This window comes from Cyclopterus lumpus, chromosome 8 (assembly GCF_009769545.1).
Source record: "Cyclopterus lumpus isolate fCycLum1 chromosome 8, fCycLum1.pri, whole genome shotgun sequence".
Lineage (NCBI taxonomy): Eukaryota > Metazoa > Chordata > Actinopteri > Perciformes > Cyclopteridae > Cyclopterus > Cyclopterus lumpus.
The window spans coordinates 14,725,972-14,751,658 of record NC_046973.1 but is presented as its reverse complement, the minus strand read 5'-3'; the positions used below and the strand labels follow the sequence as shown (position 1 = coordinate 14,751,658).

Below are 25,687 nucleotides of genomic sequence, written 5' to 3'. Positions count from 1 at the left end.
TAGTCATCGTAAAGTTGTATAACACATTCAATAAACAGCCACTCACACAGCATCTCCTGCAGCTGCAGGAGAAGTCGGGCCAGGAAGTCTAAACAATGCAACCACTCGCTCATATTTATACCCTGAAGCAAAGGTGTGTCGCATCATGCAGGCATGCGATTGAAAGCCGCCTCCTCCCCTGTGTTTCAGGAGCGCTTAAAGGCCAGCGAGCAGCGGCCGGAAATGGAAGACAAGGCGGATAAGCGGAACGCCGACCCCAAACCTCGGCCCTCCTCGATATCGTCCCCGTCTCCCTCGCCCATCCCGCACCACCGCAAGCCCCCTCTTCTCTCACGCTCGCCGACTCCGTCTGCCTCCTCCCTCGCCCCTCTGCCTCCGCTGCCTTCGCCAGTGACCGCCCTCAAGTCGGAGGAAGGCGGGCAGAGGGCGTTGTCCCACCCGCCGACGCCCGTGACTCACCCGCCTTCCCCCCGCTCAGCTTCGCCACCCCCGTCCTCGCCGCGGCGGCTGAAACTGGAGGTGGGGCGGCGGGAGCAGAGAGACGGACAGAAGGCGGCCTCTGCTCCATTTCAAGGCATCTACTCTGGTGAGTGGAGGAATCGAACGACTGAACATTGAATCACGAGTGAGATAGACTTGTTATCTTTCCAGGTTGTTTTTCGGCTCAATTGTTGCCCTGTGCACTGAAAGGCTCATTGGGCTTCAGACCACCTGTTTGATAGTTTAAACTATTGAGGAATGTTTGAGTAATGGATCCATCAGGCCGTTGCATGATATTGGATTCATCTATTCGTGACTTCTAACTTCCTTTTTATTTCTGCTTTACTCTTGTGACAGATCTCCCTCACGGTTACCCGTACCAGTCCATCACTGCCCCATACGGCTCCCCTTTCTCCCCCTATCACATCCCGGCTCCCACGGCGGCAAATACAGAAGTAGTCCCACCCCACCGCTCCCGCTCTCCGGCCTCAGCTTCCCCTTTGCCCTCAGCCCACCTCCATTCAAGGCTGCTCGACGCAGACATCAAGCCGCAGAAACTAGACTCGTCAAAAACGGGATCTGTCCTCAAGCAGGAACCCGATATGGAGCGGCCTCCACTCAACATGATGCCAGACCACCGGGGTCCTCTTCGCCGGAGCTGCAGCCCTGTGCTAGCCAGCCTGGACCCAGAGGATGACGTGGAGGCCCTGAAGCCCCAATCTCAACCGCTACCTCTGCTTGTCCACAGCCCTCCGCGGCTTCTAGGCGAGAGACCGGAGGAAGTCAGGCAGGAGGAAAAGGAAGGAGGGCAAATCAAAATGGAGGAGTCGTCTTACTCCTGTCAGGCAGCTTATCCCCCGCCTCCTCCACTCACGAAGGCTGAGCCTAAACCAGATGTCATCCGAGATCCAGAACAATATTCGCCGCGCGTCGCAGCAAATTCAGACAGCTGGGGGTCGTCTCAGATTTGTCCGCCGCTGGAACAAATCACCAGCGCAGTGTGTGAGCAAGAGCAGCCAGACACTCAAATCCGCTCGCACACTCCCAGCCCAAAAGAACATGTCAAAGAAACTCCTGCTTATCCTCCTCCAACCTCCAACTCGCCGCTCCCTCTGGTCATCGGACCCGAGGATCCCATGGCTGGGATGTTTGCTCTGCTGGCGGCCAGTGAAATGGCCCAGGCCCACCCCCAACACCCTACCCACCCTGACACTCATACCGCGGATAGGAAACTCTTCAATCGGTGCAGACTGCAGCAGCACTGGTGCTCTGGAGATGGTGGCACTGGAGGGGATGGCCCTGCTGAGCCAAATGGCCCAACGAGAGATGGAGCACATTCGCCTGGAGCAAGGTGCGTAGAGAGTTGGGAAAGAGTGAAAAAGGGATGGAAATAAAGAAGAGGAGTTGATATTATATTTCTCTAATTTTGTTCATATCCCATTCAGATATGACATTAGAGGGTCTGGACTGTCTCCTGAAAGCAAGCAGGCAGATTTTGTTGGAGGCCATTGAGAAACAGTCCCACATTGATCTGCCCAGAACGCTGGACCCCAACAAGAAGTACAGCTGGAGGCAGAGGAAGGAAGAGCCGGTAACGTGAAGATGAATCCCACGGGTCACCCAGAGATGGTAAACAGTCGGTCTGTGATATGTCGTGACACCTTTTGTTTCCTCCCCTTTTCCTTTGCAGCTGTACGGTAAAATGTCTGTGGACGTGCTGGACGCGGTGGAAGTGGAATACCGCATCCGCCTGGCCGAGCTGCAGAAGACGTACAAGGAGAAGCAGAGAGATCTGAGCAAGCTGCAGCGCCGCAGAGACAAGCGGTGAGCTCCCATACTTACTGCAATTAGCGCATTGCTCACACTATTCGCTGTTATTGCACGCACAAAAACATGTTCCCACGACGCCACGCACATCCATAACTCTTTTATGCATGTGTCAGTGAGCGGCAGCAGCAGCAGCAGGAGGATGAGAGGCGGAGTCTGACGAGGCGGGGCAGAGGACGACCCAGGAAGAGGAAACACTTGGCTACACCTCCCAAACTGGACAGCAGGCCTGTAAAGTGAGTGAGATCCTCACCTTAATCCAGCCATCTTTCTGTCTTCTTTTTTTAATTTTATTTTCCAGTGGTACATGTTTTCGTTGGTTTGCTTGTTTAGTTTTTGGTTGTGCAAAAACAGTGCAAATATCCCAATTTGTCAGGGTGGGTAGGACACTGCAATATTCTGAGGACTCTGAAGCTGGGGACGGACAGAAAAAGAAGTTCCGGGTGTCTCGAGAAGAGGAGGAGATGGAGGCAGGAAGTGGAGGAGTGAAGACGAAAAAGAAGAAGAAGAAGAGCTGGAATGATCCGGAGCCATCCACCAGTCACGGTCTGGAGGTAGGCCTCTTGCAAGTGCATGTTTTTGATTTTGAGGCTTGCGGTGTGACGCCGGTGTTCTGGGTGCTTAACAAAGTGGTCCTTGTGGTGTTGTCAGGTGTTGAAGGTGAAGCGCGGACTCGTGTGTGAGCAGGAGCAGCTGGCGTCGGACCTCGACAGAGCGCTCTCGCTCTCGCAGCTCAGCTCGCTCGGCGCACCTCGCAAACTCGCCTTCAGCTCCAAGTCTGACAAGCCGAAGGGCAAGTCTGCGGAGGGTCGTATGACGGAGCGCAGCATCCACCCGTCCGCCAAAGCAGGGAAACACAAGATGGACGCCAAGGCCTCCGCTTTGGAAACGCCCGGAAAGTGAAAGGTCAGAAGAACACCGCTTTGTTCTCGCCAATGAGATCAGAGCTCAGCAGCTGCTCCAATAGTGAGTACCTGAACATAAGTGCTTCATACGACTCGTGCTGCTAGAGAGGAACTGATTTGTCCCAAGAAATGTTTCAACGTTTTATGTCTGTTCAATAACGCCACACTCGTCCGTTCAAATCAGATTCATAGGTTAGTTCAATGGTTAAAGTATTCTACCTGATGCATCTTGTTGTATGGAGAATATTCCTGACATTAAGAAGTAGACTCATCCTCTTGGGAGATTGTGGCATTATACAACTATTTCATAAGTTTTTTTTTAAATGGTAGAACATTAGGTCATCTAGTTAGTTTGACCGTAGCCGAGTCCAGGATTTTAAATATTGTAATACAGATCCAGGTTTAGATTGAAGATGGCCGAGTCCCGGTGATGCTGGGAAGTGGCCTTGGTGTCCGACTCTTTCACGTCATGAATCATTAACCGTACTCTCTCTGCACCAGACTCAGATTCAGAGGAGCACAATTCTGCTCGAGGGGGCTGGCCCCCCCTCTCAGGGACGCGCTCTCACGGCAACCTGGCCAGGAAGAGGCGATCGGCGGCGTCGCCGACCTCCCTGCTGTCCGGCCAGAAGGCTCAAAAGAAGAAACACAAGCACTTATCGCTGCTGCTGGAGGAAGCGGGCCTCAGCTCCTCTGACGACTCCTTCGACCAAGGTTACTGACCAAATCTTACAGCTCCTCACGCCTCGCTGTAGAGTCCGACAGAAATGTGTCTTTGAGCCTCGTCACAGCTTGTGTCTTTGTTTGCGTTTCGCTACGGCAGCTGTTGTCAGTCTGCTTTAGCTCGACGATCCCTACCTCTCTTGCTGCTGGCTTCTCTACGAAGTGGCCTTTTTAACAAAAGAAATTCTATTTCTATGGTGTTTTTTATTATTTTTTATTATTGCCTGGATTGCAAACCGTTTTTTGTAGCATTTGTACATTGAAAAATTGTGTTGAATTGTGAGATTTTTTCATAAAGTTGTATTGCAGTTTGGTACCTATAAGCTTTATTAAAGGTGTTGATTTGATTGGCACAGAAAGCGAAGCGCTGTGGTCCTTGTGTCTGCTTCATCTGTCTGTCCGTCTGTCTGTCTGTCCAGCTGCACCTCACACATCCTTTAGACTGCTCTGTTCCTCAAATATCCCTTTTGGTCCTTCTGTCAAAGGTTAGAAAAACACATTTGGGGAAACTTCTAACGTGTGTGTGTGTGTGTGTATGTATGTATGTATGTATGTATACACGCACACACACACACACACACACGTAGGAGATTAGTTCAGAGCATACAGAGCCGGTTCTGGTAGGACGGATAAGACGTTTGTTTCCTGGTCAGTTTAAATGGTCATAAAACCATAAAAAGGGAAATAGTTGGATCTTTGGAAATGTACTGATGATGTGGTCTAGTGTTGTGGTGATGTGGGGGAAATAAATGCATCACGTCATCTTGACGGCACCAATCATTAAAATGCTGGGGATATTTGGACAATAGAGCCCGTCCTCTCTGTCTACTAAACCTTCAAATAACCCTTTTCCCTTTTTACGTTACTCTCTCAGACATCTTGCTTTGTCCTCTCACCTTTTCCCCCCCCCTCGCCCTTTGCACCTCCCCCCCTCCTTGTCCTCCCTACCCATGATGCATTGAGTGTCTCTCAGCTTGTTCCATGTGCTTGTGCTGCTGCTGCTGCTGCATTACAGAAGCTTGGCAAGGACTAGCGCAGCCTTGCTTAAGCTTGACTGTGCTCAAGCCACGCTACGGCTAGGCTGGCTCTCGCTGCTGCGCTGCCCCGCCCTGCCCCGCCCCGCCCCGCCCTCCCTGAGGCCACACCCCTGTCACCTGCTCTGTAAGTAGGAAGTGCCCCTTCCTCTATTCTTTATTAACCGCTAACATGGACTGTGTTTAAATTGAACCACATACACAGAATATAAACTTTTTTTCTTCTTTACTTTAAATTTACTTAAACTTTTTTTTTATTGTTCTCAAAAAATAAAACTCTTTAATGAGAGCCGTGGTTGCCTCCACTTCCCCAACTTCACGTTTCCTGATGGCTTGTAAAAGTTCACAGGAAGACTTTTGGGGCTCTGCTGGGAAAGAGGATGTAGCCACAGTTACTCGAAGCTCATACCAACATTATATCGAAGGGGCCTCACAGGGCTGTCCTCTCAGTGCCTGCTTGTTGTATCGTCTGCCTGCTTCAGTTAACACAGTGGATTCACAGAACAACGTGTACTCACGATTTGGCTCCTAAAACAAGTTCTTGTTTAGTAAATATGTATTTCAGTTTTCTGGAGCCACAGTGAAAGTAAATGGATTCATAAAAATAAAAAGCCTTATAAATCAAATCAAGCTTTATTGTTTTGGCTAAAGAGTGACTTTACCTTCAACTAAAGATTGTTTAGTTTACGCTCGCCTCCATTGGTTTAACTTGTCGACTTGCTTCAGTGATGTACAGGTCGACTCTGGTCCCCATTACCGTCACTGCTCTGTATGGTCTCTGGTGGAATGATTGCTAATTTTATGGTCTCCGCTTTACACTTTGATGTCATTAAGACAACACAAAAAAGACCGTATGTTGTGCTGTGAATCCACCCACAATGTTAACGCTCTAACCCGTGAGGAGATGCTTCTCTGTTGCCGCGGACCTAACTGCTAACAACTTGCCAAACGCAGCTAACCAGCAGTGTGCTACAGTGTGCGCGCCTTTGTGTGTGCTGTGCTGGCCTGTCAGACTTGGAGGTAGAAGGAAGCTGTTTTTCCACTTCTCCCTGCGTCACATTCCCCTGAGGTTTTCGTTTTTATAAATAATAAATGATAATGGAGTCAGAGTTTCGGCTCACATGGTCTCAGCAGCTGTGTGTGTGTGTGTGTGTGTGTGTGTGTGTTGAGCCTGGCTTACATGCATGTATGTGGTAAATCCCATATTTCCCTGCTGTATCTAGCTTACACAGCATTACAGTGTGAGAGCACGCTGTAATGGTTTGGACAGTCGACAGTATCTCGATCATATTTCTTTTCTTTTAATTCATCTTCTCAGAAGTGCAGTCTTTGTGTCCACAGTGAGTAGGAAGTGATTTGACCTTTGGCCCGGAAAGATGCTGCAGCCACAGTCATCTCTGAGCTGATAGTCTTTTCTCTGAAACAGAAACGTCCGAGGATGAAGACGACTACGACAACGAGAATGAGTCCGACTCGGACGATGAAGGCGGCTGCGAGGAGAGCGGGCTCGGTCTGCTGGCAAGGTTCGCAGCGAGCGCGCTCCCCGTCAGTTCCACTCCATTGAGTATGTTCCATGACGGCAAACAACGCAGCAGGCAAAGCACTCTGGGTAAAAAAAAAAAACGGTTACAACTGAGTTGCATGTGACGCAGCGTTGTGTCTGTGCCAATAACCACAATGAATATGGATTACATGTAATGAGAAAGGTCTGTGATGTGGCTTTCCTGGTATTAAAACCAGATGCAGAGCAGCTTGTTCTTTGAACAAACACTCCTGCTTTTACTAATTTCACAGATTCCCCGACACCTTTTCAGTCTATAATTGGGATATTTATTTTTTTTGTGGTTGAGCAGTTTCACCACTTGAGTGATTGAGGATTATTTTATTGATTGTTGCTTGAATATTCATTTATTTCTAATTGTCACATCAGGCTGCATGTAATGATTCAGTCTTCAATTATGTATTAGTTTTAAATTGATCAATAGTCCTATTCACAGAGTTATTGATTTCAGAAAATCTTAACACCTGAGTTTATTACTGTCTGCATGATTTATTTCCTGTACTGTGTTTGTGTGAGTTTCTACACCATGTGACCCTGCCTGCTCCTCCGTCAGGGTCATCAGAGTGTGAGTGGTCCGACTCGGGGTCGGACCTGCGCCTGAGGAAGTTCCCCTCTCTGCTGCACGGCAAACGCTCAGCCCCAGAGCTCCCCCTGTTGCCCCCGGCAACCCGCCGCATCGACCAGACCAGCCCCTCCAAGCGGGATGACGTGCTGCCAGCCAAACGCAAGCCTCTGCCCAAACCGACGCTGCGCTCGCCGCGGCAATTTAGCTTCGACCTCCTCTCCGGCCCCGGTTTCGGAGGCTTCAGCGAGGACGAGGGCTGGACCCGGCGACGCAGCGAGAGGATCTTCCTCCACGAGGCCACCACCTCAGCCAATCAGATGCCTGCGTCGGTGTCCGCTTCCACCAGTCAGAGCTCCTCCTCCAGCTTAGCCTCGCCTCTCACCCCGAAGCCGGCCTCCAGGCCCAAACCCTCTCCGCCCAGCAGGGAGGGGAAAGATGTGGTGAAAGTACGTCAATAATTCATCGGGTTGTTAATCACCAACCGAGAAGAGCCTGAAAAACAAAGATACTCTTGTCCTTTCTTCCCACCTCTCATTGCTCCCCTTCCTTTTCTTGTGTGTTACTGTCTCACTCCTCTCCTCCCTCAAACTCTGGTTCCCTCACATCCTTTTGTCTCCCTCGACTGTGTGTGTGTGTGTGTGTGTGTGTGTGTCAGTGTCAGAGTGCCAGCAGGGCTTCCTAGTACTTCAGAGTCACTGCAGCACTCCCCTGCTGTCTGTGTTGTGTTGCTGACAAGAAAGGACAACTGCAGGCAGCCTGGCAGCACACACACCCTCTGAGTGTGTGTGTGTGTGTGTGTGCGTGTGTCTGTAAAGATGTAAATCTGTCCACTACATCCTCAGTGCAGTCAGTAGTATGCATGTTTTTAACTCTGTGTGTTGTGACTTTTGAACACCAGAAAAAGAGGCCGTCCACTGTGTGCAGTCCAATCACAGACGTCCCTGCGCCTCTGAGCCTGAGCCCGGCACGCAAGAGCCAACCGAAAGCTAAGACAAAGGCCAGAGAGGTCAGTCGGATGATGGATCGGCTGTCTTTATGGATGTGAACTTAATTATCCTGGCAAGGACAAAACAATAACGTTTAAATTGACAGACCTAAGTGTGGCCACTTTCATTTCCTTTAACACGTGCACACACGGTAATGTGGACTGATAGCTTGTGTTGGTGAGAAGTAGAAGGGAAACCAAAGTAAACCTCTTGCAATGTGTGATTTCTTCCAAAGTGTTGCATTACTCTCCATCTGCCACCAGCCACAACTAGAGTTTGTTTTGGAAACAACAAAAGGCCGCTGAAGCTCTTTGTGGTGGTGGAACAGCAGAGAAAAGAGTGTGTATTCAACAGCATAAGTGTTGTAATATGTTACTGCTTCACTTTGATGCGTCAGCCTGCTGGTTCAGGGGGGGCACAAATTAATCTGCAGGAGCACCTTACACAGTCAGATGTTTAATTCAATTTTATTTCCTAGAGCCCAAAATCACAAATTTGCCTTTACGATCTGAAAACGGACGACATCCTCTGACCCTCGCATCGGCACAGGATAAACTCCCCAAAACGGATCTTCCTTATTGACTTGGCGTGTGTTTTTGCAGCCTCCCAGAGGAGCAGTCAGCCGGCTGATGGAGAGCATGGCGGCGGACGAAGACTTCGAGCCCAACCAGGACAGCAGCTTCAGTGAGGACGAACTAGTCCTACCGAGCAGCAGCAGTGTATCGGAGAAGTCCTCTGCGCCTGGTGGGTACACACAAAAACACCACCCACCACTGCAATCCAGTCACAACAGCACAACAGTTAACAGAGGTGTGCCGCTGTTGTGTTCAGCTCCAGTGCAGTGTGTGTTGGATAAGGATTCCCTGGTGGACGGACTCCGAGTTTTGATCCCGATGGACGACCAACTCCTGTACGCAGGACATGTGAACACTGTCCACTCCCCTGACATGTGAGTACGCCTTTAAAAAGACTGCAGCCCAGTGATGGATCTGCAGCCTTTTAATAGTGGAAACGCACACATCTGTTTGCACTATTACGAGCGGCAAATCAATCAGGGTGCTCCAATTTTTGTCCCCGCGGACGTTCGCTGTCCTTGATTTCGAGAAGTACCTGATTCAGCAGCACATTGCTGGAGGAGGACGTGTGGAGAACCCCCAGACATTTAAACTAAAGGAGAGAATATTGTTAGGAAGCGTCTGCAGGTGCAAACCACGCCGACTAAGCTTATTCACAAGTCCTTAGAAAGCTAAAGCCTGCTGCCCGTCGCTCAGTTTAGCATAAACACTGGAAGTAGAGCCCAACTCAAATGTGGTTTTCACGTTTAGGTTTTAGTACTGATTAAACAAACTAGTCCTCTAAATATATCGAAGTTGCACGCACATAAACATAAAAACATTAGGTCTCATTTTGGTCTTTTAGCTGGTGCAGAGTGGCTTAATTAAAAGAAAACAAACAGACTAAATCCCTGTTCAGACGGGATTAATTATTCCAGGGGACTGTGGGTATTAGTCCCACTCGGCTCCAAACAGTGTTTGGCGGAGCCACAGCACTATACTGGCAGTTGGTAAAAGACAACACATTCCCCCCGGCCTACAGTCCGAATCCAGTTCAAAGTTGAGACCAGAGACAGCTGATCTTCCTCTTGAGACTGTTCCTAAAAGCTCCAGCTCCTTTCCTCACTGACCCCAAACTGACCCGATTCCCCCCCCCCCGTTTCCTCCCTGCAGTTACAGTGTGGTGGTGGAGGGGGAGAGAGGAAACCGACCGCACATCTACTGCTTGGAACAACTGCTGCAGGAGGCAGTGAGTAAACAACCCTCTCTATTTGTGGTCGAGCTCAAAACTCCACCGATTTGAGACACTTTGAGGAGTTGGAGAAAGTGGACGCGTCACGTGCACGTGCAAAGTCCCTGATGGTTCTCTGTGTGCAGATCATCGACGTGAAGCCCCCGTCCGTGCGCTACGTCCCAGAGGGCACCCGCATCGCCGCCTACTGGAGCCAGCAGTACCGCTGCCTTTATCCTGGCAGCGTTGTGAACGGTACTGCACCAGCGCAGACGCACGCCCGTCACTCACACAGTGAGATCATAATCTATTCACATTGGCAATTTAATTGCAGCTGTCAGCACAAACAAATAAAAAAAGATCTTTACAGAGTATGACTCGGCACAGTTTATTACTTTAAATAGCTGGATGGTAATGGGAACATAATTAGTCCGGGTACTTTCTATTCAGTGCGCTTTACTATACGACTCAAAATACATGCGTTAAAACAGGTTTTTCTGTCTCCCGAAATCAAACGGCCTCAGCTTACTCTTGACTGTTTTTTCGTCCCGTAAACAGGAAGTTCCGATATTGACGAGAATGATGATCTTATCACGGTGGAGTTTGACGACGGCGACACAGGCCGCATCCCCCTCTCCCACATTAGACTGCTGCCACCGGACTACAAGATCCACTGTGAGGACACACACACACACACACACACACACACACTCAGTGATGACACAAAACGTCAAATTCTAGTTGCTCTTCTGTTGTTTTGTGTATATCAGAAGCTGCCGTAAATATTTCCCTTTTTGCAAGCAAGGTGCTTCTAATATGTTGATGTTTTATGAGGGAGTGAACACAGTGCACGCACACTCAAAACGTAAAAATTGAGAGGTGACCGACAACAGCGTGCCTCTATTCAGACTTATGTTTAGCTACTTTTATAGCATCAATGTACAGCAGTCATGATGAAAAGCATGAAGAGCACGCAGTTTAAAATATTTCCGACACAACATAAAGCCCGGTGTCTCTCTGCTTCTGTGCAGGCGCCGAGCCGTCCCCTGCGCTGCTCGTGGCGAGCTGCTCCAGGAGGCGCGTTCGCAAATGCAGCAAAGAGGGCAAAGAAGCAGGAACAAAGCTGGAGGAGAGCGCTCCGAAGATCAAAGGGAAACCTGGCCGCAAACCCAAAGCCAAACCAGGTGAGCTCATCAAAGTGCTTCCTCTGGAACTGATGGATGGATTGAGTAAGAAACGTTATATTTTCTTTCGTCGGCTTATGAGTCTTTATGCTTGACTTTTAGTGTCTTTATACCACTATTTGTTCATACCAATCCACCGACCCGCTGCTTATCCTATATGGATAATATCCTGTGAGTCTAATTGTACTTGACTCTAATGCATCAACGACTGTGCAGGTAGAAACAATGAGTTTCACAGAAATTATGGGCCAAACGTGTCAAATCTGTAATAACTATTGATGAAATAAGAGGTTGTGTTTCCTATGGGAGGTACAAATAATGGAGGTGGCGCTTAAGATAAAACTAGTGAGTTGTACATTAAGTACATTTGCTTTCTTCTTCGAGTAATTCCAAGGGACCATTAAAAGACATCTCCTCACGTAGGAGCCAAACGTGTCGGCATAACGTAATAAAAATAAGAGATGACTTTCACATTATTTGCCTCAGTGCTTATCGTGGAAGAGTTTCTCTTCTGGGTTTAAAAAACGCCCTAAAGTATGACAAACTTTTTGTCACATTTGCTCAAACTGTCACTTGACGGAATCCAGATTATGTACCTGTATTGCCTATTTCTCGCCTCAAATGTTTTCAGACATAAATGTTAGTGTTATTGTTTAGCTGTAATTTGCTTTTGGCGGTGCTCGGTTTGACAGCCTTGAATCTTGCACTAAAAGGACGCAGAGGAAACCGGTTTGTTCTCACTCATCTACTGTGACAGTTTGAGCGAATATGAGAAAAAGTTACGTGGATAATTAGGAATAATAATAGAAGTGAGTTACATGCAGTTTGTCGCTGTCCTTATTTTGCACATATTTATCATAGAGACCATTAAAAGGGACCAAACAGGTCCAACAAAAATATCACAGAGATATTTGATCAAACATCTCATATATGACCACGGCTGACATCTCAGTTTTTAATGAATTTGCTCAAACAGCTTGGTTGTTGTTCTGTAAAGCTCGGGGTCGATTACACTTGCATGTTGCATGTCTGATGTGCTGACGCTGGCCTCCTTTCTACTGGGTAAGCAGTTCTTAAATGCAGTGTTTTCAAGTCAGAGTTGTTGCTCATTTGTCATCTAGTCTCAGCATGTGAGGCCGCAAAGTCCACAAACATCTTGAAGCCACACAACGAATATGTCAGCATATCCGATGTAAACCCGTTTACATTTGGCCCAAACAAACCTTGAAAATGTTTTTGTGGTGTTTCTTTTCTTATTTTTCAGAGACCTCTTTGAACTCAGATGGCCGAGAAAAAGCGGATCCTCCATCTTCCTCCACCCAGCCCGCAGAGAGACCCCAGGCTCCAGCTAAGCCTTCCCAGGACAGGACCTCCTCCGCCCAGAAGGCAGCTCAGGAGAAGCCCCGACCTGCCTCCCGGCCATCAATGGGAACCCAGGCAAAACCAGACCGTAAAAGCTCCACCACATCTCCAGCAAGTAGCCCCTCCCTTCCCAACCCGGTGCCCAGGAAGGCCGGCTCAGCCCAGCCTTCTGCTCCTAAACTAGCCCGTGATCTCCCTCCCTCCCTCTACCCCTCCACCTATGGAAAAGTCCTGACTGTGGATCTGTACAGCGAACCCAACCTCAGCTCATACAACAGCCAGCGCAGAGAAAGAGAGAGCAGTAGCAGTGTCAGTCCCACCGCCAACAGGCCAATGTCCAGACCCACTATGGCACCGTCATCTACTGCCCCCAAGCCAAGCGCTTTGACCACATCCAGACCCACTTCTGCTTCACCCAAAACCAAACCCTCCTCGGACCATCACAGCGGCTCCAGACCCAGCCACAGCTCTGGACTTATACCTGGTCCCATCTCCAGGCTGTCAACAGGCAAACCTGGCTCATCACTGACTCCCAGACCTTCATCTTCATTATCTTCATTGTCATCATCATCTGCCCCAAGACCCAAAATAAAGATGCCGTCCGACCAGCTGTCCTCCAGACCCAGCTCCGTCTCCAGGCCCAAGCCCAACTCGGGGCAAAGTGACGTGGGCTCAGTGGTGAGACGCAAGTCCCTGTCTGCAGAGCCCCTCGTGAAGCTCGACCATGAAGGTGTCACCTCTCCCAAGACCAAGAAGACCAAGGCTCTGATGTTGCTAGAGGGTCGAGGCGTCAGAGGAGACCACCTCCCCAACGCCACAGCCAATCAGAAACTGTTAAAGGCTAGGCCAAAAGCCCCAGAAAGAGAGTCTTGCCTGCAAGAGAAAGACTCCACCTACAAAGCGCCGATGCTGGCCAAGGAGAAGGCAGAGAGTCGGGGAAGTGCTGGCAGAGAAAAGGAGATGGACACAAGGGAGGAGAAAGGTAAAAAAGAGGAGAAGAAGGAGTTGGAGAAAAGAGAGAAGAGAAAGATTAAAGATGAATCTCAGAGTAGCAGCAGCTCAGAGTCGGAGGAAGAAGGCGAGAAGAGCAAGTTAAAGAAGAAGAAGAAGAAATGCACCTCAAGTTGCTCATCATCCTCGTCATCCTGCTCTGGTTCCTCCTCATCTTCTTCATCATCATCCTCTTCGTCGTCCTCTTCTTCCACCGATGACTCTTCCTGCAGCTCAGATGAAGAGAGGACCCCTACGCCTCCACCAGGCCCTATCACCCCACCTCCAGTACAGGACAAACCGAAAGAAGAGACTAAGGAAGAAGAAGAGGAGGAGGAAGAGGAGGAAGAAGAAGATGAAGAGCTGAAGAAGGAAGTGGAGGTAAAGGTGCAGGGAGAAGAGCTGTCTCCTCCATCACAATCTTCCTCCCCTCCAACCTCTCCAACTCCTGCTCCTGCGCCCGCCAAACCTGCTAAACCGGCTACAGGGAAGGGCTCGGGGCAAAGGGGTCGCCCTCCCAAGCCGAAGCCCAGTGGTGAAGAGGGGAAGGTGGGGAGACCCAAGCGGAGAGAGGGCGTCCACCTCCCCACCACCAAGGAGCTGGCTAAACGCCAGAGGCTTCCCAGTGTGGAGAACAGGCCCAAAATTTCTGCTTTTCTTCCAGCCAGACAGCTCTGGAAGTGGTTTGGAAAACCCACTCAGGTGAGAAGAAAAATCCGTAGAATATAGAAAAGTCTGAAGAGAAACACCAACTGTGTGCGTCCAAATATCCCCCTTTGTGACCAATCTGTCCTCTTCTGACCCCCCCAGAGACGCGGTATGAAGGGCAAGGCGAAGAAGCTCTTCTACAAGGCCATCGTGCGCGGGCGGGAGATGATCCGCATCGGTGACTGCGCTGTGTTCCTGTCCGCCGGCCGGCCCAACTTGCCCTTCATCGGCCGCATCCAGAGCATGTGGGAGTCTTGGGGCAGCAACATGGTGGTCAGGGTCAACTGGTTCTATCATCCAGAGGAAACAAACCCCGGCAAGAAACTCATCGACAAGAAGGTAGGGGCCCGCAGAGAACTTTTAACTTTCTACTGATGAGGGAAACTCACTTGTGTCTCTCTACCAGGATTTGAAAATGTCATAATTATAAGAATATAGAATGTCATCACTCGGAGCGACTCTTTGATCTAGGAAGCTTTGTGAATAAGGCCCCTGGTGTTTTGAAACCAGTTCTAGAAATTACTGACTGATTCAACTGGATCCGCCCCCTGGAGCATCAACATCGTCGTCATTGTCACACAACTCGATTATCCCTATCTGAGAATTGTGATTCGTCATTCGCTAAAAGATCATTTAGTTTCGTATGTGTATTTGTTCTTAATAACAGAAGAGCTTTTTTGACAATTACATTTCAGGACATGCAAGTCATGAAAATCAATCTCATGACTAATGGTACCCTCCTCCTTGATTTTTCGCTCGTATTTCCTCATTGCAGTGTATCATGCTACAATATCATTAATAAACCGCGAGATCATCACAATGAGGTCGATCATGACTTTTTGAGTATGTAATCTATGACTCAGTCATTGCCGTTGAGAAAAAGAAACGAATGTCAGCCTGAAGTTAGTTTGAAGCGTTTTGCTGAAACGTGTCTGTCCTCTCCAGAACTGGGATCAGATGTGTGGTCAGTCTTTACCGGCGGCTCTGCACTCGTCCATCCAGAGGAAAGACTTCATGGAGGTGAGAGAGAACGAGGTGTCACTGAACTATTGTAGCGAGGGATTGTGGGTCAAGTGAAAGAGATAGAAAAGTAAAAACGTAAAGCTTTAACGCTTTGTACTCTATCGTGGGGTTTGACGGGCTGTAGGCGGCTGCGGTTAGCGGTCTGGTTAGAGAGGGTTGAGAATAAACAGCTGTGTCTCCGTCGCAGCGCGCCCTCTACCAGTCCTCTCACAGCGACGAGAACGACGTGCAGACGGTCAGCCACAAGTGCCTGGTGGTGAGCGTGGAGGAGTACGAGCAGATGACCCACACGCGGCGCTACGCCGACAGCGAGGACCTCTACTATCTGGCCGGCACCTACGAACCCACCACCGGTATGATCTTCAACACCGACGGAGTCCCGGTCATCTGCTGAGCAGACGCAGAACGAGGTTGACACTGGACCTCACGAGGAGTGACACCTGACCCCTGGTCGTCCCCTCCCCCCCAAGTCTAATCACTGATCTTCACTCATGATGAATCTTCTCCGAACACTCCGCCGCCATGGTACACTTCAAACAGACTGTCGTGAACAGCTCCAACCACAGAGGCTGGAGACACTATAGACAGTATTACAAGGAAGGAGTCTCCAGAAACCTTTGCACACACGGACTCCATCAGCGCTGTTCTGCTTGATGTGTTCATCGGAACGCTTGAGGATATACACAAGCACTTCAGTCTCCTTTCACATGTAAATATACTCATAAACACACACACACACACACACACACAATCGCACACGCACAGAAGCATGTAAATACTAACCTTCACGTAATACACACAGTTATATAGAGGAAAATATGAGTGTTTTATTTTCATGTAATAGATTTATGTCAGAGTACTTTTTTCTAAAGAGGTTAACAGTCGAGAAGCTTTAATGAACTGTGAATGATGGTGATGATGATGAGGAAGAGGAGGTCCGTGTCCGGACCGACGAACGAACGCAGACGGCGGTGAGGTGACGTTGTGCTTATGATGTTGCCGTGGTGATGTTGCAGTCATGTTACCGTCATATTAATGTATCTACAGAACAGCAGGAGCGACGGACAGCGAGACGCACAGAGAGATAGAAGTAGAGACTCCTTCCATTGCTGTCCAACAGAAAGCACTTAACGTCTATCCTCCTTTTAATTTAACCCCTTCAATTCCCCTTGACAATCCTAACTCGGGCAGGCAAACTGTCCGTGTGCTACGAACACCTCCCACTCCCTCAGAGACTCAGGCCTAAAGAGAGAGGACGGAATCTTGTACTATTAAAAGCACTTCCCATTTTCATCTTTATTTTTCCTATGCTTAAAGGAAGAATCCTCCTTGAGAACATTTAAACACTACGAAACCAGCTGCTGTTGATGTTTCTTGTATTTTGCCCATTTGTTTTGGCACCGAGGCTGAACAACAATACAGGGAGACCTCGACCCGAGAGTAGCTAGAGACACCACCTGACAGAAGCCTCAAAGAGACGCAGCGTAGCTCCACGATTCTGTGTTTGGAAAGTAAACTATAACCCTTGATCACAAAGGGACTCTGAACCAGACAAGCTGGTGTATTGACAGTGTAGCAGTAGTCCCACAGGGTGGATTTGTCCTTTTCTTTTTTTAAAGGTGTTTTCAGGGTTGTAAACATTGCAGTCGGTCCAAGATGCAGCAAGGTCATGGCGCTGATGGCCCGTATGAAGCTGCCAGCACTGATTACATCATGAGCATAATTCAATTTTAACACTCATCTGCCACAGTTTGGCTTCATCCATTCGTTTTGGCTGCAGTGTTTTCAACCTCTAAATGTCCTGTGTTGCATTGTATTTTTTTTCCGTTTGCTTCTGCTGTTTTATGGACGTCGAGCTTTCCATTTCCCCGTTGCATCACGTTGCTTCCCTCCGAGCCGATCACCTTTGACATGAGTGCACTTTGAATGAGCTCCACTGCAGAGGGGACTTTGTGACTGGGAGTGTTGTGTGTCTCCCTAGAGTATTTACCTTGTCCTCTTCTCCCGTACACAGACGCAGGTAAACAAACACGCACTTTTCTTTTTGGCTCTCCGAGCTGCTTCTCTGATTGTTTCTACGTGCCTAGTTTAACCGTCTTTAGGGTGAGACTGTTGAACGTCGTGCTCGCGATTGTGAGCGTTTGGGCGGCCTTACGATGATGATTCGCCAAATCTCGCTTAGGTCCCACCCCCTACTCCCATCATCAAAGTAATCGGATTGGTGTTGCCCCCCAAAATTGCCTTTCGTCTGTGGGATTTATAATTGAAATCCGTTCCTGAGCTTTATCCTACTTTGTTACACTATTGTGTATAGAGTTTGTATCAGATCTATATGCAGTATATAGAATACTGTGCGTATATATGTATGTGTGTGTGTGTATGTATGTATGTGTATATATATATATATATATATATATATATATATGTGTGTGTGTGTATATGTATATGTGTATGTATATATATATATGTATATATATATATATATATATATACATACACATATATATATATATATATATATATGTGTATATATATACACATATATATATATATATATATACATACACATATATATATATATATATATGCGTATATATATATGTGTGTGTATATATATGTGTATATATACACATATATATATATATATACACATATATATATATACACACATATATATATACACACATATATATATATATACACACATATATATATATATACACATATATATATGTGTATATATATATATGTATATATACACATATATATATATATACACACACATATATATATACACATACATACATATCTGTGATTATCATGTTGATTTTCTTGTGTTTCTTACCACGTTGCCCTCTCTCTGCTTCGCTGCAGAGATTGAAGATTGTCTTGTTGATATTCAATAGGTTTAATATTTTCTACTCTTTTGAGATCTTGTGTCTGATTTTATTATAGTCTAAATCATATATTAACTCGCTCTGAGAAGGCTGCGTAATGTCTGGAGGACAGCCCAAGATGCTGATGTTGTTGTTTATGTGACGTGTTTCCGATAAATAACAAAAGACGTCTGCCAGTAATAGTATAATCTCAGTAGGAGGTAAAGGAAACGATGGAGTGCTGCTAGTATTGAAAGTGGTTTAATAAGGTACCGCGCGACTAAGTGTTGTTTTTCTGAAATTACCTGATTGACTGATTGCCAGAACATTGTATCTGCTAAAGCCCCACCTGCTCCTCAAGCATGCCCTTCAGGCTGAGACTCACATTTCTACAGACAAGAGTTCAAAAGTTTTGAGTGACAGTCGACCAAAATTGATCTCCGGCTGGTATCTCAGCTGTAGGAGCGTAATTGGTAAACGGGTCGCACCGATGTTTGCAGAGCGAAGGTTCACGTGCCTGTTATGAATGTTTGTTTACCCCTGGAGCTGCTGAAGCACTTTTTTTCCTGTGTGTGTGTGTCTGTGTGTGTGAGGGAACGAGCGTGATAACACATCACACTCTTATCCTCTGGTATTACCACACACATACACACCTTTGTAACCCTTTTAGGTGTGTGTTATTGCCCTCCAATCTCTATTTGCCCCCCCTATGTCTATCCAAAGCCCAGCCTTAGGCCTTCAAACAGGGTCCAACTCTCTCACACACACACACACTTATTGCCCACTTTGCCTTCATTTTTATTTGCTGTCATACATTTTAGAGCCCGATTTAGCACCAAAAAAAAAGTATCAACGCCTGTTTTGCTTTGGCTTGACTTTGAAATGTTTGTTTTTGCTGTGATATATTTTGTCAACTTTTTTTTTTTTTTTTTGCATGTTTCCGTCATTTGTTTTCCCCTTCTCTGAACAATCGTCCACGCCTCTCAAGCAATACTGCTGACAGGCACTGGGAGCTAGCTGCTAGAGAGAGAGAGAGAGAGAGATAAGAATGGGAGAGAGAGCAAAAGAGAGAATGAGAGAGAGAGAGAGAGAGAGGGGTGGACTGGAGGCTGGTTCTTCATCTGCTGTTCCTTCAGTATAGTTATTGTCCTGTTACAGAAAGAAAAAAAAAAGATTATTTTGAAAATAAATAGATTAATGATCTAAGTTTTGTAAATGATCCTTCACAGTCGAGTGGAGAAAAAGCTACCAGAATATACTTTGTACACATGTCTAATCTTGTAAAAATGCAAAAATAACATTTTAGAGAAAAAACTGAAACCAGATATATTGTGTCACTCTATACTGTATGTGTATGTTCTTTTTTTTCCTTTTTTTTTTTTTTTTTACAGAGAGCAACCACGTTTATCAGTGTTTCTTTTGAATTGTTTTAGTAACTCGATATTTTATAGTTAATCAATAAACAGATGGAACTGTACCTTTTGGTGTTCTGTGAGTCTCTGTTATGAAAACAAAGCTCTTTCATTACTTCAGGCTTTTCTCTTCGATGTCTCTTTTGATATCACATTTGTGTTCCTTTTAAACTTCTAAAATACTGCACGTTTGTCTTTCGTCCCTCTTTGACTGGTTTTGTGACTTGACTCGCACACCTGCAGGAACACAATTTTAGTTCTATTCTCACAAAGATACATTGAAGGGAAGGTTTGCCATTTTGGGAAACATCTTTGACTGCTTATAGCTGAAGGTAAAATGAGAAGTTTGATACCATCTATATTATTAAATACAACTAACTGGTTAGCGTAGCATGACGACTGGACTACAAACTGAAACCTCCTCCCCTTCTACAGGAGAAAACAGCTCACTCACCTTTATGAGCTGCTCTTATTTTCATTCTTCTTTTTCATTGCTTTTGTGCCTGGGATCAGTTTGTGTGGACTGCCCCTTTAATCAACAGTGTACTCCACCAGGCTCCATTTTGGCAGTAATGAAGCTGCTGGTTGTGATAAAATGGAGGAAAGTTCAGCTTCCTCTGCAGAGCTGACCACGGGACACTGATTTTCCACCGCTGACCGTTCATGAGTCTGCCCTCAAAGAGCTGGCAAGGGTGCGTGTGTGTCTCTCTTTTGAATTCCTGTGTGTCCATGTGTAACCAAATCTTTGCTGACATGAACTGAGTGTGTGTTCCTGTTTCACTGGGAGAGCAGCAGTCAGGGGTTCAGTCGCTTCTCTGTTTCCCTCAAAGGACCAACATCAGCATAACATCAGAACCTGCAGGGAGCTTCTTCTGACACACACACACACACAGTACACCAGAAAAGAGGGGTAGCCGCCCGCACATTCTAACACACACTGGCTCACGTACACTTTACACTCTACCTCAGCAGTGCCCTACACACCCACTTGTGGGTGTGTCAGCTAGCTGGGTTCTGATTGGCTGCCATCACATGAACAGAGGCTTTTTATTGGCTCGGGTTTCAATGCAGCTTAAACACAGGGAGCTGAGATGCAAGTGTGTGTACATGTATGCTTGCTCCTGTGTGAGTGGTAGTGTTGAATCTGCCCCCCCCCTCTCCTCCTGTCTTTACTCCACAACTCTTCCATGCAGACTGTGTGTGTGTGTGTGTGTGTGTGTGGGGGGGGGGGGGGGGGGGGGTTTGCTCGTACACACCGGTTTCCCAGGAGACAGGTATCTAAGTGAGGGGGCGTTTCAAACGCACAAACAGTTTTGAAAGGCTCGTTATTCAGACTTTCAGAACATGCCTTGTTTGGTCAAGAAGAGGGCAAGAAGAAAATTCTGTTTTTGCTTCCATACCAACTCTCCTTTTGTCTGAGTCTGTTGTCCCTCAATGGCGTATGCAGGCTAATATATAGTGTCTAAATAATAGGAATCTTTTGTTATTTTTCCCTCTTTGTTTGTACGCGATCTATACGCTTGTCTGTTCATTGCGGAGAGTTAGCCGATAAGATTGATACCTGCAATATGTTCATTACAAACAATGGATCAAACTAAAGGAGGCAATTTCTGTAGAAGATTGCGGTGTGAATTCAACATTATAAATGTAAAATGTTTATAAATGGACTCTAATTTAGCAGATCACCAGGAGTCGCCCCCCTGCTGGCCATATGAAAGAATTGCAAGTTTAAAGGCACTTCCTCATTGACTTTCACATTTTAGACCCAGAGGCTGCCCCCTGGCTTAACTGCAGAGTGCTACAGGGGCACGCATTCGCGTAGGCGGGATGACGTTTAGTCGGCTCATTTAGCTTCTTGTTTTGTTGTGTTGGTTTTTTAGAACTCACATTCTTAGCAAACACAGGCCCATGCTCAGCCAGGCTAGCCGTTCCCCTGCTTATAGTAATCATGCTACAGCTTATCACTTCCTGGTTCCACATTTGGCACACATACTTAACAGCGGTATCAATCTTCTCATCTAACCTCCATAATCGTGAAGCTGTGTCTGTTGCCGCTACAGTTAGATGTTTGACTGCCTTGATGTATGTATCGTCTGTGAAAGACGAGGATCAAACTGTACATATGTGTATTCTACGTCTTAAGTAGTCTTAAGAAGGGTACACATGTGTTACTGTATCAGTTTGTCGGTACTTTCCTGTTGCATCCCATGAGGTCCAGGGCCCCAGGTTAGGAACCACTGAAATAGGACATCTTCTCATATTATCTCTCTCTCTCTCTCTCTCTAAAATGACAAGGAGCCTTACAAATATTAGTTCAGAGTGCTATCCCACATGGAAGTGTGTGTATGTGCGCAATGTACCGCATATCAATTAGCTATCTATTATTCATACTGACAACGTAATGAATGAAACATCACAGTCTTTGTATTTCAGGCATGATTTCTCTCTCTCTCTCTCTTACATACACACACACGCTCACACACATGCTCAAATGCGGTTGTGGGTATTCAGACAGCAGGTACAGTGTGAATGAAATCCAGTTAGTGGTGATGCCCACTGGCCTCCCTCTGGTGACTGGTGACGGTGATTGGTGACTGGTGACTGGTGGAGGCTGCTTGGACCATAACAAGGCTGTTGACTGAAGGCTGGGACACAGTCTTGAGCTCTGGATGACACATGCACAGTGTAACTGGAGGTTGGAGGGTTGCAGCAGACAGCACTAGAAATAAAGGGATGGTTCCCCTCAGCTACTCTTTGGGTAAATACATATTGCAACCCTGTCTTCCACAAAAAGATGTTCCTATTTAACTTAACTGCATTCTCAATTATGTTTTGAGTGAAACATATTTCCTTCTGGATAGAAGTCACAGTTTTAAACACGTGGTTGACAAAGAAAATAGAAAGTAAATAAAATATAATTCAAAATGACTTTGGGTTTAGGCAACAAAACTACTTGGTTAGGTTAAATTTTAAAAACATCATGGTTTGGCTTAAAATCACAACGAAATTAAAACAAAGCAACAGTACTTATGTTAGGTTGAAGCAATAAAACGACTACTTGTGTTCTGGCAACGTACCCAGATCCAGACCTACAAGGACTTCCTCGGACTCATTTGAAACTCATCTGTGATATGTCAAAAGTAAAAGTTATCCTATGCTGTTTGATTTGCACGCGTGGGACCTCGACACGCGCACTTTGATCTCATTTGTGCTCGCGGATTATTACATTGATTTGCTTTCATGTTATGCACTGAAGAATATATTTCCCCAAAACTTAATTCCCAATGCAGTTTTGTTGTATGGAAATCTAGCTTTACGGAGACAGGGCAGACTTTTAAATAAAGCGACATCTCAGTGTTTGTACAATATAAAGGAGAGAATAGCTAATTCCAGTCATGGAGAACCAAATCCTACTCAACTAACTAGTTTAGCAGAGTAGCAGTAGCTGCCAGCTCAGCTTTTGACTTGTAGAATTTTAAAGTTTGGTGTAGTTATTTTGAATAAATTACTTATTTAAATCTAGTATATTGTATTCTTAATTAAAAATAGAATAGTTTATTACATTCTCCTAATTTCTTGACGTTTTTGCCAAGGTTTTAAATCTTTTACTTTTTTGTGGTGCATTAAAATGCATAAAAAACAAAGCTTCACATGCTCTATCTATTACAGATTATCCAGTCAGACTGAACTATAAACCCCTTTGTCTCAACTCCAGCATTGTTTGTATACTTGTTACTGCTTCCTGCAGTTGTAGGGCAGTATAATATGTCTACGTTGCAGAGTGTAGTAATTCACTAAATGTTTGTTATATTAGTTTTTTTTAATGTATTTTATTTTACAGTATTACACTTAACATAGCTATTTAGGCCTGCATTATAAAACTCAAATAACCTGTTTTTAGGAGTGCTCAACCTAGGAAATATTTTGAGCAGACCTCAGGGGGCAGAAGAGTCTTCTCCAGCTCTAGGATGCCACCTGTAGGGGAGGGCCGGCGCTCACCACGCAGGAAGTTTCTGTCATATTCGATTTTTTTTATCTTGTTACATGGGACAGATTGGTTTTTATTGTCCTCTATCCATCCTACTTATGAGATTGTGTCACTGGATACATACATCTGTTCTTCTGGCCTATCAACTGTTCTTTTATTTCTTCTTTCCTCCATTCTCATTCATTACCTCTTCCCTTTTCTCTTGAGATCCCTCCACACTGCCAGTGGTTTAGCCTTTTGTATTTTGATATAAAGAGTCCTCTCTCATGCTCTCTTCTGCCTCTTTCACCGTGGTTATGAATCTTGCTTTTTTTGTTTCCTAAATCTTCTTCTCTTCTGATGCCCTCTGTCTCACCTGTATTTGTTATTCAATCCATCTCAATTCTATATTTATGTTGAATAAAGTCATAGTATAGCATGTCAAACTAATTAATAATATAGTATCTTAAAAACTGTCATGTAAAAAAACAAACATAAATCAGTAATTTATTATGACAGAAAAGTCTGTAAAAAGTCACAGTAAATTATGTCAAAGCAACTGCCATGCAGACAAAGAGAAGGGCGCAGCAAATTAATGCAAGGATTTGCTTATGATCTTGAGTCCAACAGAACCCTCTTTTTCTAACCCCAGAACACTCTTCTCTGTCTTTTCCAACCCCCTTGGCCCCCCTAGGACCCCTCCTCCTTCCACCCTTCTACCAAGCTACTTTGTCGACTACTTGACAAACAAGATATGACATACGCTCCTCATTTACTAATCCATCTTCTATAATGACACCTCCATTAACTTCATCATCTTCCCCTTTGCTTTCCTCTTTTACCCCCCTGTCTCCTAATCAAGTTCTTACCTTGGTAACCTCCGCCCACCCAACCACCTGCCCCCTTGACCCATCTCACATTCTCCAAGCTGTTGCTCCTGACCTTCTTACATTTCTCACCCATCTTATTAACACCTCCCTCTCAACTGGCTGTTTCCCTAACTCTCTGAAGGAGGCGAGAGTTAACCCTCTCTTGAAGAAACCCACTCTCAACCTGTCTGAAGTCAACAACTACTGTCTCTCTTCTTCCTTTTCTTTCCAAAACTCTCGAGCGAGCTTTCTTTAACCAAGTCTCCTCCATAACAACCTTCTTGACCCTCAGCTGTCTCGATTCAAGGCAGGTTACTCAACAGAGACCGCCCTCCTTGTCTCTGAACAACCCATTATTAGAGCAGCCTCTCTGTCCTTGTCCTTCTAGACCTTTCTGCTGCATTTGAAACCACCAGATCCTTATTTCCTCCCTCCAGGACCTGGGTATCTCAAGCTTTGCTCTCCCTCTTCTCATCCTTCCTCAACGACCGTACTTACCAGGTAACTTGGAGAGGATCTGTGTCTGAACCTTGCCCTCTCACTACTGGGGTCTCTCAAGGCTCCGTCCTGGGTCCACTCCTCTTCTCTCTGTACACTAATTATCTTGGCTCTGTCATTCGCTCACATGGATTTTCCTACCATAGCTATGCTAATGACACCCAACTGATCCTCTTGTTACTCCGTTACTACGACCTAAACACTCAACAGAATCAAGACTGTTTGCTGTCCTGGCTCCTCAGTGGTGGAATGAGCTCCCCATTGACATCAGGACAGCAGAAAGTCTCTACATCTTCCGCCGCAAACTAAAAACACATCCTTTCCGACTATACCTTGAATAAAAACAGATTAGCACTTCAGTGGCACTTGAATGGCATTTACTTATATCATGTTGTAGTTTGGCTTTCTTGAAGAAATGTTACTTTCTTGATTTTTATTGTTCTGAGTTTGTACTCATGGTTGAAGTCGCTTTGGATAAAAGCGTCAGCCAAATGATATGTGATGTAAAGTAATGTAGGTAACAGCAGGCAAGAACACAGGAAAAGAAGTACAGATATCCAAAAATAAATGAAGACAAACTGAAAACCAACTGACTAAAGATAGGTCTATAAATACACAAGAAACTAAACAGGCAACTAGACAAAGGTTTGCAGATGTCAGGGCGAGTCTGATGAGACTAATACATCACAGATAAAATGAGGGAACACCACAACGACAGGAAGCACAAACAGGGCACAAGAAGCAGGGAACTTCATAATAAAGTAGGAAACCGACTAAGCAAAAGTCCAAGATTATGACAGTGATAGGTCGGCGAAGGAGGCCGAGACTTTTGCTGGAACCAAAAGACTCGTCTCCAGCAGACTGCTACACCAGGTTGCAGGAGCTCTGTACCGGACTCTGGCAACTGGAATTCAGCCAGGGCATCAACAAGA

General features: G+C 46.1%; 1 protein-coding gene across 1 annotated transcript in view; it reads left to right on the top strand.

Moving 5' to 3' along the window:
• Positions 1-17,557, top strand: part of tnrc18 (trinucleotide repeat containing 18) — a 39,961-nt gene extending 22,404 nt beyond the window's left edge. Inside the window, 23 exon segments of the mRNA XM_034538601.1 lie at positions 190-586; positions 838-1,679; positions 1,681-1,831; positions 1,926-2,071; positions 2,171-2,304; positions 2,424-2,543; positions 2,684-2,861; positions 2,959-3,187; positions 3,190-3,273; positions 3,714-3,926; positions 6,396-6,578; positions 7,084-7,541; positions 7,994-8,101; positions 8,684-8,825; positions 8,913-9,030; positions 9,809-9,884; positions 10,013-10,121; positions 10,425-10,541; positions 10,898-11,050; positions 12,315-14,104; positions 14,213-14,449; positions 15,056-15,130; positions 15,321-17,557. Of these exon segments, the coding sequence (XP_034394492.1) occupies positions 190-586; positions 838-1,679; positions 1,681-1,831; positions 1,926-2,071; positions 2,171-2,304; positions 2,424-2,543; positions 2,684-2,861; positions 2,959-3,187; positions 3,190-3,273; positions 3,714-3,926; positions 6,396-6,578; positions 7,084-7,541; positions 7,994-8,101; positions 8,684-8,825; positions 8,913-9,030; positions 9,809-9,884; positions 10,013-10,121; positions 10,425-10,541; positions 10,898-11,050; positions 12,315-14,104; positions 14,213-14,449; positions 15,056-15,130; positions 15,321-15,527 (6,267 nt within the window). The 3' untranslated portion in view covers positions 15,528-17,557.
• The last annotated feature ends 8,130 nt before the right edge of the window (positions 17,558-25,687 follow it).